Source organism: Podarcis vaucheri (genome assembly GCF_965113315.1).
Source record: "Podarcis vaucheri genome assembly, chromosome: 4".
Lineage (NCBI taxonomy): Eukaryota > Metazoa > Chordata > Lepidosauria > Squamata > Lacertidae > Podarcis > Podarcis vaucheri.
The window spans coordinates 7,174,879-7,189,449 of NC_138762.1; the positions used below are offsets into that span (position 1 = coordinate 7,174,879).

At 41.0% G+C, this 14,571-nt stretch overlaps 1 protein-coding gene across 1 annotated transcript in view; it reads right to left on the reverse strand.

The window, feature by feature from the left end:
• Positions 1-7,987: 7,987 nt before the first annotated feature.
• LOC309530331 (uncharacterized protein) overlaps positions 7,988-14,571 on the reverse strand; it is a 57,232-nt gene continuing 50,648 nt past the window's right edge. Inside the window, exon 6 of the mRNA XM_082219189.1 lies at positions 7,988-12,167. Within this exon, the coding sequence (XP_082075315.1) occupies positions 10,405-12,167 (1,763 nt within the window). The 3' untranslated portion in view covers positions 7,988-10,404. The remainder of the gene's footprint in view (positions 12,168-14,571) is intronic.

A 14,571-nucleotide genomic window follows, 5' to 3' on the forward strand; every position in this document is an offset into this window, starting at 1 on the left:
AAGCAAAACTCCGAGGTGGATTTCACCAATAGAGGCCAAAGCTCGGAAAACACCCAATATGGAGGCATACTGGCCGAAATATTGGGAAATAATAGAAAACATTGGAGGTAATTGGAGGTTGCAGAGCTTTGAAAAATTAAAGGATAAGGTGCAAAATTGGCTACACTATGCCCAAATTAATGAGGTTTTCAAGCTAGATAAAAAAACAGGATTCCAGGTGGAAAAATCGAAACTTGAGACAGAGTTGCTAGAACCAAAGACCAAGTTATTATCGAGAATGTACAACTTGCTGCTTAAATGGAACACCCAGGATGAGATAGTTAAATCAGCAATGATAAAATGGGCTCAGGACATTGGTTATAATATCATGTCTGAAGATTGGGAGAGGTTATGGACCACCGGTATGAAATTTACTGCATGTAATGCTCTGAAAGAAAATATTATGAAAATGGTATACAGGTGGTACATGACCCCGGTCAAACTGGCTAAGATATACCATTTGTCCGATAATAAATGTTGGAAATGTAAGGAAGCTGAGGGGACATTCTTTCACCTCTGGTGGACTTGTCCAAGATTGAAGGCCTTCTGGGAAATGATCTATAACGAGTTAAAAAAGGTGTTTAAGTACACCTTTCCCAAGAAACCAGAGGCCTTCCTTCTGGGCATTGTCGGCCAGAAGGTGTTAAAAAAGGATAGAACTTTTTTTATGTATGCTACAACAGCAGCAAGAATTCTTATCGCCAAGCATTGGAAGACCCAAGATTTGCCCACACTGGAGGATTGGCAGACGCAATTGATGAACTACATGGAACTAGCCGAGATGACTGCAAGGATCCGAGACCTGGGAGAAGAGGCAATGGAGGAGGACTGGAAAAAAATTAAAGACTATTTGCAAAAGTATTATAAGTTGTATGAATCATAAGATGCCGTATGATTTGGAACGTTAGCCCCAGCAACGAAATTTAATTATCTATGAAATTGGACAACATTTATGAAAGAATCAAAGTTTAAATGGGTAAAAACGACATTATGTTATATTTTTAGAGTAAATGGAGAATAAGAGATTTAAACTTAAATTGCAACTGAAAATATAAAGGAACACATGAAATAAGGGTATAATTTGCTGATAACTTTATTATCAAGAATGCATTATGCGGGAGATGTGGGGAAGTCCAATGGAAATTTGAAATAAGTTCCTGAAATGGTCGTGATTTTCTGTTCTTTTTTTTCCTTTCTTTTTTTCTATTCTGTTCATTCTTTTGTTCTTTCTGTAATTTGGAAAAAATGCAATAAAAATTATTATAAAAAATAAAATAAAACTAGATATTGTAAAGACGCCACAGTCTCCGCTGACTTTCGTTCCAAGGAAACCGAAGATGGGAAAGCGCCTGGGACCCCTGGAATCTCACCGCTCAGACTGGGGTAGTTTGCAAATACAAACACACACACAATAATTTGTGCCTGTGTTCCTAATAGATAACTAAGTGTGAAGAGCATGTCATGTGCTTTAGCAACAGCCCTCCTGGAAATAAGGAAATGCAACCCCCATTGCTGGTTGACTCAAAAAAGCAACAAGGGAATCTGCTCTGGTGTCCCATGAGGTATGTGGGGCCCTTAAATAAGAGGAGCCATTGCTTTTCTTTCTTTCTTTAAAAAAAAATAACTTAATTAAAGAAATTTGAACATAATCAAACATTCAAATTTCATTTTACAATTTCAATTAACACCCCCCCCCCCCGCCATGCGAATTCCCCCAACTTCCCTTCCTGGTTTATAACACCTCTGTTTCTTTTGCTTATAAATTTGTACTCCTTATATATTAAAATGAAGGTTATAACATTTGTCTCTTCCTTCTCATTTTTACCTCATAATTGCATTTTCTGTTTGTATTTGTCCATTGTAAGTGTATCACTCAAATTCTGCCACTGAGTTCATTTCTATGCATTGTTTCTGTATATACATCTTAAAAGGTTCCCAATCCTTTTAAAAGTCATTATTGTCCTTCTCTTTAAGTCTCTGAGTTAGCTTCACCATTTCAGCCTATTCCACCAACTTTTCTTGCCAGTGTTCTTTCGCTGGTTTTTCATTGCCTTTCCATTTTGAGCTAGTAAAATTCCGGCCGCTGTTGTCACATACATGAAGGGATTTTCCTTATCTTTTGGTAAATCCTTCCCTAAAATACCTAATAAAAATGCTTCTGATCTTTTAACAAAGGTTATCTTAAAACATTTTTTCATTTCATTATAGATCATCTCCCAATAGGTGGAGCCAGGTGGGACCAGGTCCAGGTGAGGGGGGGTTGCCATGGTGACAAGGACCACAGACTTGGGTTAGTAGTGAGGCGAGTGGAGGAGAGAGCAGTTGGTGGCAATTAACTCAGGACAAGGCGAGGCAAACAGTGGATTCTTATTTTCTCAGTTTCTTATTTTGCTTCTTATTTCATTTATTACTTGTTTTTCTCTTCCTGAAGATGTGCCACAGGCTTTCGTCATCCAGTAATGGTGAATATTGGAGGAAACAAGAGTAGGGAGAGAATAGCTGTCAACGTTTCCCTTTTTTAATGGAAGTTCCCTTATTCCGAACAGGATTCCTCGCATGAAAAGGGAAAAGTTGACAGCTATGAGGGAGAGGATCCCAAAGACCTGCTCCCCGCTGCCGGGACTCTCAGTTGTGAGGAACTTACAGCCTGACTTTTGCTGGAGCAAGAACAAGGCCTCTTTCTCCAGGTGATGCAGAGCTGCCAGGAAGCTGCCTTTTAAAACAGTAATATTTTTTTTTTTTTAATAATAATTTTTATTACATTTTTTCCAAATTACATAGAGAACAAAAAAAAGACAGAGCTAAAGACAAAAAGAAAGAAAAAACAGAAAATCTCAACCATTTCGACAACTTATTTCAAATTTCCTTTGGACTTCCCCACATCTCCCACATGAGTGCATTCTTGATAATGAAATTTGCCAGCAAATTATACCCTTATTTCATGTGTTTCTTTACATTTTCAGTTGCAATTTAAGTTTAAATCTCTTATTCTCCAATTACTCTAAAAATATAACATAATATCCTTTTTACCCGTTTAAACTTTGATTCTTTCATGAATATTGTCAGTTTCATAGATAATAAAATTTCATTGCTGGGGCTAACGTTCCCAATCATACGACGTCTTATGTTTCATACAACTTATAATACTTCTGCAAATAGTCTTTAAATTTTTTCCATTCCTCCTCCATTGCCTCTTCTCCCATGTCTCGGATCCTTGCAGTCATCTCGGCCAGTTCCATGTAGTTCATCAATTGCGTCTGCCAGTCCTCCAGTGTGGGCAAATCTTGGGTCTTCCAGTGCTTAGCAATAAGGATTCTTGCTGCTGTTGTAGCATACATAAAAAAAGTTCTATCCTTTTTTAACACCTTCTGGCCGACAATGCCCAGAAGGAAGGCCTCTGGTTTCTTGGGGAAGGTGTACTTAAACACCTTTTTTAACTCGTTATAAATCATTTCCCAAAAGGCCTTCAATCTTGGACAAGTCCACCAGAGGTGAAAGAATGTCCCTTCAGCCTCCTTACATTTCCAACATTTATTGTCAGACAAATGGTATATCTTAGCAAGTTTGACTGGGGTCATGTACCACCGGTATACCATTTTCATAATGTTTTCTTTCAAGGCACTACATGCCGTAAATTTCATACCGGTGGTCCATAACCTTTCCCAGTCTTCGGACATAATATTGTAACCAATGTCTTGAGCCCATTTTATCATGGCTGACTTAACTGTCTCATCCTGAGTGTTCCATTTAAGCAGCAAGTTGTACATTCTCGATAATACCTTGGTCTTTGGTTCTAACAACTCTGTCTCAAGTTTCGATTTTTCCACCTGGAATCCTACCTTTTTATCTAGCTTAAAAACCTCATTAATTTGGGCATAGTGTAGCCAATTTTGCACCTTATCCTTTAGTTTTTCAAAGCTCTGCAACTTCCAATTACCTCCAATGTTTTCTATTATTTCCCAATATTTTGGCCAGTGTGCCTCCATATTGGCTGTTTTCCGAGCTTTGGCCTCTATTGGTGAAATCCACCTCGGAGTTTTACTTTCCAATAAGTCTTTGTATTTTTTCCAGACCATATATATTGCTTTCCTGACAATATGGTTTTTGAACATTCCATATGTTTTCCCCTTGTCATACCACAAATACGCATGCCAACCTAACGAATTGTTAAAGCCTTCCAGATCTAGGACATCAGTGTTTTCCAATAAGATCCAATCCTTCATCCAGCAGAAGGCCGCAGCTTCATAATATAACCTTAAGTCCGGCAGGGCAAACCCCCCCCTCTCCTTTGCATCAGTTAATATTTTAAACTTTATTCGGGGCTTTTTGCCCTGCCAGACGAACCTAGAGATATCCCTCTGCCACTTTCCAAAACATTCCACTCTGTCCACGACCTGCAAGGCTTGAAACAGAAACAACATTTTTGGCAAAACGTTCATTTTTATAACTGCAATTCGGCCTAACAAGGATAATTTCAGTCTTGACCAAATTTCAAAGTCTTTTTTAACCTCTGACCATAAAAAGAGACAAAAATTAAATTATGTTACCAACTTAGAAGTTGAAGGGAAAAACATTCAGAAACCGGGAGAAATTAGAAAGTGTTTCCAGAAATATTTTAAAAAACTGTATACACAAGGGCCCGAGGAAGCAACTGAGATAGAACAATTTTTGAAAGACAACGGCCTACCAAAACTATCTCAAGAGAAAAGATCAATCTTGAACTGCAAAATAACACAACAGGAAATCGAGGATGCCATTCAGAATATGCAACTAGGCAAATCTCCAGGCCCTGATGGACTCACCTCCAAGTACTACAGGATGTTAAAAGACTATTTGATACAACCATTAATGGAGGTTTGCAACCAGATTATGGGGGGAGGGAAGGCACCAGATACGTGGAAAGAAGCATTCATCACATTGATACCTAAAGTGGAAACTGAAAAGACTCAACTTAAGAACTACCGTCCCATCTCACTCCTAAATGTGGATTACAAAATATTTGCGGATATTTTGGCCAATAGATTTAAAAAAGTATTAAATGAAGTAATCCATAAGGACCAAGCAGGCTTTCTCCCAGGTAGACATTTGTTTGATAACACCAGGAACATTATCGATATTCTGGAACTTTTACAAACAAATATTAACACCAAAGCAGTGTTAATTTTTATTGATGCGGAGAAGGCCTTTGACAACATTTCTTGGAAATTTATGAAGAAAAACTTGGAAGGGATGGGAGTGGGAAGGGGGTTTGAGAATGGAATAGAAGCAATCTATTCAGAACAAAAAGCTAAGTTGATAGTGAACAATGTGGTGACAGAAGAACTTCATATTGAAAAAGGAACACGCCAGGGGTGCCCCCTATCCCCTTTATTGTTTATTTCAGTTCTGGAGGTTTTGCTGAATATGATAAGGGAGGATCGGCAGGTACAAGGAATACGGGTCGGAGCGAAACAATATAAACTGAAAGCATTTGCAGATGACTTGGTTTTAACATTACAGGAGCCAGAACCTAGTACAAAAAGAGTTTTGGAATTGATTCAGAAATTTGGTCGGGTGGCGGGTTTTAAGTTGAACAAACAAAAAACTAAGGTGTTAGGGAAAAACTTGACAGTTACTGAAACAGAGGGGTTTCAGAAAGAAACAGAACTAAACATTGTTAAAAAAGTGAAATACCTGGGGGTCAATCTGTCTTCTAAGAATTTGAATCTATTTAAAGATAATTATGAGAAATGTTGGTCAGAAGTTAAAAAAGATCTAGAAATTTGGTCAAGATTGAAACTATCCTTGTTAGGCCGAATTGCAGCTATAAAAATGAACGTTTTGCCAAAGATGTTGTTTTTGTTTCAAGCCTTGCAGGTTGTGGACAGAGTGGAATGTTTTGGAAAGTGGCAGAAGGATATTTCTAGGTTTGTCTGGCAGGGCAAAAAGCCCCGAATAAAGTTTAAAATACTAACTGATGCAAAGGAGAGAGGGGGGTTTGCCCTGCCAGACTTAAGGTTATATTATGAAGCTGCGGCCTTCTGCTGGATGAAAGATTGGATTTTATTGGAAAACACTGATGTCCTAGATCTGGAAGGCTTCAATAATTCGTTAGGTTGGCATGCGTATTTGTGGTATGACAAGGGGAAAACACATGGAATGTTTAAAAACCATATTGTCAGAAAAGCAATATATATGGTCTGGAAAAAATATAAAGACTTATTGGAAAGCAAAACTCCGAGGTGGATTTCACCAATAGAGGCCAAAGCTCGGAAAACACCCAATATGGAGGCATACTGGCCGAAATATTGGGAAATAATAGAAAACATTGGAGGTAATTGGAGGTTGCAGAGCTTTGAAAAATTAAAGGATAAGGTGCAAAATTGGCTACACTATGCCCAAATTAATGAGGTTTTCAAGCTAGATAAAAAAACAGGATTCCAGGTGGAAAAATCGAAACTTGAGACAGAGTTGCTAGAACCAAAGACCAAGTTATTATCGAGAATGTACAACTTGCTGCTTAAATGGAACACCCAGGATGAGATAGTTAAATCAGCAATGATAAAATGGGCTCAGGACATTGGTTATAATATCATGTCTGAAGATTGGGAGAGGTTATGGACCACCGGTATGAAATTTACTGCATGTAATGCTCTGAAAGAAAATATTATGAAAATGGTATACAGGTGGTACATGACCCCGGTCAAACTGGCTAAGATATACCATTTGTCCGATAATAAATGTTGGAAATGTAAGGAAGCTGAGGGGACATTCTTTCACCTCTGGTGGACTTGTCCAAGATTGAAGGCCTTCTGGGAAATGATCTATAACGAGTTAAAAAAGGTGTTTAAGTACACCTTTCCCAAGAAACCAGAGGCCTTCCTTCTGGGCATTGTCGGCCAGAAGGTGTTAAAAAAGGATAGAACTTTTTTTATGTATGCTACAACAGCAGCAAGAATTCTTATCGCCAAGCATTGGAAGACCCAAGATTTGCCCACACTGGAGGATTGGCAGACGCAATTGATGAACTACATGGAACTAGCCGAGATGACTGCAAGGATCCGAGACCTGGGAGAAGAGGCAATGGAGGAGGACTGGAAAAAAATTAAAGACTATTTGCAAAAGTATTATAAGTTGTATGAATCATAAGATGCCGTATGATTTGGAACGTTAGCCCCAGCAACGAAATTTAATTATCTATGAAATTGGACAACATTTATGAAAGAATCAAAGTTTAAATGGGTAAAAACGACATTATGTTATATTTTTAGAGTAAATGGAGAATAAGAGATTTAAACTTAAATTGCAACTGAAAATATAAAGGAACACATGAAATAAGGGTATAATTTGCTGATAACTTTATTATCAAGAATGCATTATGCGGGAGATGTGGGGAAGTCCAATGGAAATTTGAAATAAGTTCCTGAAATGGTCGTGATTTTCTGTTCTTTTTTTTCCTTTCTTTTTTTCTATTCTGTTCATTCTTTTGTTCTTTCTGTAATTTGGAAAAAATGCAATAAAAATTATTATAAAAAATAAAATAAAACTAGATATTGTAAAGACGCCACAGTCTCCGCTGACTTTCGTTCCAAGGAAACCGAAGATGGGAAAGCGCCTGGGACCCCTGGAATCTCACCGCTCAGACTGGGGTAGTTTGCAAATACAAACACACACACAATAATTTGTGCCTGTGTTCCTAATAGATAACTAAGTGTGAAGAGCATGTCATGTGCTTTAGCAACAGCCCTCCTGGAAATAAGGAAATGCAACCCCCATTGCTGGTTGACTCAAAAAAGCAACAAGGGAATCTGCTCTGGTGTCCCATGAGGTATGTGGGGCCCTTAAATAAGAGGAGCCATTGCTTTTCTTTCTTTCTTTAAAAAAAAATAACTTAATTAAAGAAATTTGAACATAATCAAACATTCAAATTTCATTTTACAATTTCAATTAACACCCCCCCCCGCCATGCGAATTCCCCCAACTTCCCTTCCTGGTTTATAACACCTCTGTTTCTTTTGCTTATAAATTTGTACTCCTTATATATTAAAATGAAGGTTATAACATTTGTCTCTTCCTTCTCATTTTTACCTCATAATTGCATTTTCTGTTTGTATTTGTCCATTGTAAGTGTATCACTCAAATTCTGCCACTGAGTTCATTTCTATGCATTGTTTCTGTATATACATCTTAAAAGGTTCCCAATCCTTTTAAAAGTCATTATTGTCCTTCTCTTTAAGTCTCTGAGTTAGCTTCACCATTTCAGCCTATTCCACCAACTTTTCTTGCCAGTGTTCTTTCGCTGGTTTTTCATTGCCTTTCCATTTTGAGCTAGTAAAATTCCGGCCGCTGTTGTCACATACATGAAGGGATTTTCCTTATCTTTTGGTAAATCCTTCCCTAAAATACCTAATAAAAATGCTTCTGATCTTTTAACAAAGGTTATCTTAAAACATTTTTTCATTTCATTATAGATCATCTCCCAATAGGTGGAGCCAGGTGGGACCAGGTCCAGGTGAGGGGGGGTTGCCATGGTGACAAGGACCACAGACTTGGGTTAGTAGTGAGGCGAGTGGAGGAGAGAGCAGTTGGTGGCAATTAACTCAGGACAAGGCGAGGCAAACAGTGGATTCTTATTTTCTCAGTTTCTTATTTTGCTTCTTATTTCATTTATTACTTGTTTTTCTCTTCCTGAAGATGTGCCACAGGCTTTCGTCATCCAGTAATGGTGAATATTGGAGGAAACAAGAGTAGGGAGAGAATAGCTGTCAACGTTTCCCTTTTTTAATGGAAGTTCCCTTATTCCGAACAGGATTCCTCGCATGAAAAGGGAAAAGTTGACAGCTATGAGGGAGAGGATCCCAAAGACCTGCTCCCCGCTGCCGGGACTCTCAGTTGTGAGGAACTTACAGCCTGACTTTTGCTGGAGCAAGAACAAGGCCTCTTTCTCCAGGTGATGCAGAGCTGCCAGGAAGCTGCCTTTTAAAACAGTAATATTTTGAGCCCGTAGTTCAATTTCCCAGCAGCTCCCCTTGCCCTGGAGACACTTCTAGCATTCCATCTCCTCTACCTGTGGCATTGTTCAGCAGTGGGGAAAGTGACATCTTCACACCGGATGTCCATTTGGTATGGCCCTTTCCAGGTTTTTTCCTGCCCCTTGTGTTAGTCTTTCATTTGTTCTTCTATGTGTGTTGCCAGTAGACGCCACAATTCTGTGGGTACTCTAGGTGGTGCAGAAAGCGCCTAGAAGCTCCCTAGAGGTTGAAGTGCCAATCAAACTTCAGTTTCGGGCTCTTTAAATTCCAAGTAGCAGTACTGGGGGTGGTTCAGATTCTGGGGCAGTGCTTTTGTCCAGCAGAGGGTGTCACAGGGCCATCCTACTTTCCCTTTAAAGCAAACTTGGGTCTCCAGCTGGTTTTGGACTACGGCTCCCATCATCCCTAGCTAGCAGGACCAATAGGGAGGGATGATGGGAGCTGTAGTCCGGGAGATGCTGGGGACCCATGTTTGGGAAAGCCTCTTTTAAAGAAACTTTTGCGTTTTGCCCGGAAAGATGGGACCTGTCCACTTTTGTATTTTCTTGTATTTTGTTTTCTTCGTGACCTTTGTGCGTTTACTTTTTTTATTTTTTAAGAGAGCAAATTGAAAGAGAAATTGTATGGCAAGTTGCAGAAGAATAAAAGGTTGTGTTTGGGGAAAAACCAAAATAACCAGGGAGGTGGCCTTGGGGCGACCACACAGGGTCCCCAGACATTTGACAGTCTATTGATCCCTGTGCCACCACTGTGATCGCTTCCCCGCTGCCACCAACCCATTTCTCTCGGGTACACACTGAGTCCAGACAGTTGTTAACATTAAACCAAATAAACAAGTTTATCTTATAAGCATTAACAAGTTTATGGTTTCAGATAATTTTCCTTGTCAGTTTCTTAACCTTAGTTTCCCCAGCGGCCTATACCTTCCTAATACCTTCTAACTGATTATCCCAGCTGTTTAACTGACTCCTCTTCACAGATTCTCTCCCTCTCTCATATCAGACTAGCCCAACCCACAGACTTATCCTCCCTCTCCCTTCTCTAACTCCAGACTCACTTCCTAACAACTCTAAGTCCTCCCCTTGGGTTCCTATTGGTTAATCATTTTACACTTAGTTAACCCTTTCCTTATGACCCAGTATGATGTCACACGCCTAGGAGGGCAAACCCCACAGGCCTCCTTAAATATTTTAGGGGGGGGGAGACGCCTAGGTCTTTAAGCATTGGTGCCTATTCCTACACCTACAGGTCTCAGGATGGTTACAACATACAAACACAAAACACCAGATGTTAAAAAGGCATTAGATGTCAATCAGCCAAACGCCAGGTAATAAAGGTGCGGATTTCTTGGCTCCTAAAGCTGTATAATGGTTTTCCCGACTTTTGTATGGATTCTTTTATGGGAAGTGAGTTGGTCCTTCTTCCTGAAGCTCTTTCCACATTCCACACACTGATAGGGTTTCTCCCCTGTATGAATTCTTTGATGGCAAGTGAGTTGGTCCTTCTTCCTGAAGCTCTTTCCACATTCCACACACTGATAGGGTTTCTCCCCTGTATGAACTCTTTGATGGGAAGTGAAATGGGAGCTCTGACTGAAGCTCTTTCCACATTCCACACACTGATAGGGTTTCTCCCCTGTATGAACTCTTTGATGGGAAGTGAGATAGGAGCTCTTCCTGAAGCTCTTTCCACATTCCACACATTCATAGGGTTTCTCCCCTGTATGAACTGTGTGATGGGAAGTGAGACTCTGGATGTGACTAAAGCTCTTTCCACATTCCATGCACTGATAGCGTTTCTCCCCTGTATGAATTCTTTGATGAGAAGTGAGACTATCCCTGTGACTAAACCTCTTTCCACATTCCATGCACTGATAGGGTTTCTCCCCTGTATGGATTCTTTTATGGGAAGTGAGTTGGTCCTTCTTCCTGAAGCTCTTTCTACATTCCACACACTGATAGGGTTTCTCCCCTGTATGAACTCTTTGATGGGAAGTGAAATGGGAGCTCTGACTGAAGCTCTTTCCACATTCCACACATTCATAGGGTTTCTCCCCTGTATGAACTGTGTGATGGGAAGTGAGACTCTGGATGTGACTAAAGCTCTTTCCACATTCCATGCACTGATAGCGTTTCTCCCCTGTATGAATTCTTTGATGGCAAGTGAGATAGGAGCTCTGACTGAAGCTCTTTCCACATTCCACACATTCATAGGGTTTCTCCCCTGTATGAACTCTTTGATGGGAAGTGAGATGGGAGCTCTTCCTGAAGCTCTTTCCACATTCCACACATTCATAGGGTTTCTCCCCTGTATGAATTCTTTGATGAGAAGTGAGACTATCCCTGTGACTAAACCTCTTTCCACATTCCATGCACTGATAGGGTTTCTCCCCTGTATGGATTCTTTTATGGGAAGTGAGTTGGTCCTTCTTCCTGAAGCTCTTTCCACATTCCACACACTGATAGGGTTTCTCCCCTGTATGAACTATTTGATGGGAAGTGAGATGGGAGCTCTGACTGAAGCTCTTTCCACATTCCACACATTCATAGGGTTTCTCCCCTGTATGAACTGTGTGATGGGAAGTGAGACTCTGGCTGTGACTAAAGCTCTTTCCACATTCCATGCACTGATAGCGTTTCTCCCCTGTATGAATTATTTGATGGCAAGTGAGATGGGAGCTCTGACTGAAGCTCTTTCCACATTCTACACACTGATAGGGTTTCTCCCCTGTATGAATTCGCTTATGGGAAGTGAGACTGGAGCTGTGACTGAAGCTTTTTCCACATTCCACACACTGATAGGGTTTCTCCCCTGTATGAATTCGCTTATGGGAAGTGAGTCTGAAGCTGTGACTGAAGCTCTTTCCACATTCCACACACTGATAGGGTTTCTCCCCTGTATGAATTCTTTGATGGGAAGTAAGACTGTCCTTCTTACTGAAGCTCTTTCCACATTCCACACACTGATATGGTTTCTTTCCAATGAGATTTTGTTGATGGGAAGTGGAATTGGAGCTCTGACTGCAGCTTTCTCCACACTCTAAATTTTTACGTGGCTTCTCCTCTCTGGGGATTTTATCTTGGTCACCTTTGTTCTCGATTTCCGATTCATCAGAATCTGCAATGGAGGCAAAAAGCAGTTAGACACTCATGAACAAATGGAGAAGAACTGAAGGGAGCTGGGGGGTGTTCATTACCTGTGTTGTTTGTCATTAACCAACATATTTATTATGAGATTCTGATGTGTTTTTGAATGTTACTTTGTTTGATATACAATAGTGGTCAAAATTGTGGAAGCCTTTTGGAGAAAAGTGTATGTCAGAGGTTTGATGGTTCAAAACTCTGCTTCTTTTGGAGTAATATTATAAAATTATATATCAATGGAAGGATAATTTAATCAAGAATGCAATTCAACAAAGTTTGTTTAATTATCCATATTCTACGAAACATTATAGCCAAATAACCAGAAAAAGGAAGCACAACTTGCTTAGGTTGACTTATGTCAGTGTGTTACGTGATTGCTAACAAGTTGGTTGGTTTTCTGTCTTCTTTCATTTAGTGAGGTTGAAAAACATAATAAAATTATAGAAATGGCACAAAGAGTTGACTGGTCACCCAGAAAGCGATGTAAAATTGTACTATTACCTGAACAGGGCTACAGTTATGAAGAAATTAGAAGATTGGGGAAAACTTAACCAAAGCTGGCATTTCTATATTTTGGAAGAGGTATAAGGAGACTCAGTGACTACAAAATCAGACCGGTAAAGGCAGGAAAAGGTGCACAAAGGCAAGTGACGATCGAAGAATGGAGAGACTTTCCCTACATGACAGAAGAATATTATCTAGGTGTATACAAGATGACATGGCACAATGTAATGTGAAGTTGAGTGCAAGGACTGGTCTAAATGTTAGAGTTCTAACGAAAAAGCCATTGCTATCTCTCAAGCAAAGCTTGAAAAGATAGAAGGAGGAGGAGAAGGAGGAGGAGGAGAGTTTGGATTTGATATCTGTCAGGGAACTGACATCAGAGGCACGGGAGAAGGAGAGGGTCTCTGATTCTGCAGGAGAAGGTCCCAGCGCTAGGGGGAGACTCAGCTGGGAAAGAGGGGAAGAGAATGAGTGTAACACCAGGGATCCAGGAGAACAACGGGACAGGGAGGTGCAGAGCTCCAGGACTCTTCATTGGAAGTTAGCGAGGAGAGCCCAAGCACCCCGCTGCCCACGCCCACCCTGCGCAGGAGACTCCCGCGCAGTGAGAGGCGGAGACGCTTAGGCGTCAAACAACTCTTATGTTGGCAGCGCTTTAAGAAACGCCCACAGAGAGATTCTACGAGTGACTAAGGGCAGCCACGCTGAGATGGGCTGTGCAGTCCGGAGGGTTTAACCAGGCAATCCGATGCTCAAACGGGGCAGGATTACGCACGAGTAACTCCCAACCACTACAATATCCCACCTTTCACTCCCCTTCAGGAGTCTCAAAGCGGCTAACAATCTCCTTTCCCTTCCTCCCCCACAACAAACACTCTGTGAGGTGAGTGGGGCTGAGAGACTTCAAAGAAGTGTGACTGGCCCAAGGTCACCCAGCAGCTGTATGTGGAGGAGTGGAGACGCGAACCCGGTTCACCAGATTATGAGTCTACGGCTCTTAACCACTACACCACGCCATGACTAAACCCTTGTTAACTGGACAGTGGAACAATGGGACAGTGTTATTTGGAGGGATGAGAGCCAAATCTCCTTGCTTGGTAGTGATGGCATGAAAAATTTAGTTTGTAAACCGAGGTACCACTGTATCATCCTCATCCTCATCACTGCTACTACTACTACCTGAGATTCCATAAGCCTAGCTCTTCTCTGGGATGGATTTTGTTTGGCCCAGTCATGGCATCCCCTCCATCTCCAATGTCAGTCCTTATTATGGCTTGGTCCTGAGACGACTCTGGCTGTTAATAATTTCAGATTTATTGCTGAAACAACAAACTTGGACGGGGCTCCTCTATTCATCGTCCTCCCCACAAGATGGAGTTGCCCGGACTGAGCTCCTCCCCCTTCCCCAGCATGGAAGCCACCACCTTCTCTTCCAGTATCTTTTGCCTGTCTCAACCAGTTTTCAGACCTCTGAGACCTTCCTGCATTCCAGCGTCTGACTCACTCCTGTAGCTCTCACACAGCTGTCTGTCACTCTGTCTCTCTTTTTCTTCTCCCCTTTGTTCAGAGCTCAGATGACAGTTGCTCTCCCCCTCCTCTCTGCCTTCCGCTGCTAACTCTCCTCTCCCTAGGCCTGCTTCTTCTCTGGCTGGCAGCACCTGAGCTTCGCTGCCAGTCGTCTCTTTGGTCAACCCAAGACTGACAGGAGCAATAACACAAACCTGAAGTTACTTAGCTTTCCTAACAATTCTGAAGCTGACATTGAAGATGGCCTGGGAAGTTGAGACCAGCCCAATTGTGGTAGTAAAAGGAATAATTTGAGGAAGATTGTTCAAAGAAAAAACTGTAATTTACTCTTTCTTGTGGGGGTGTTA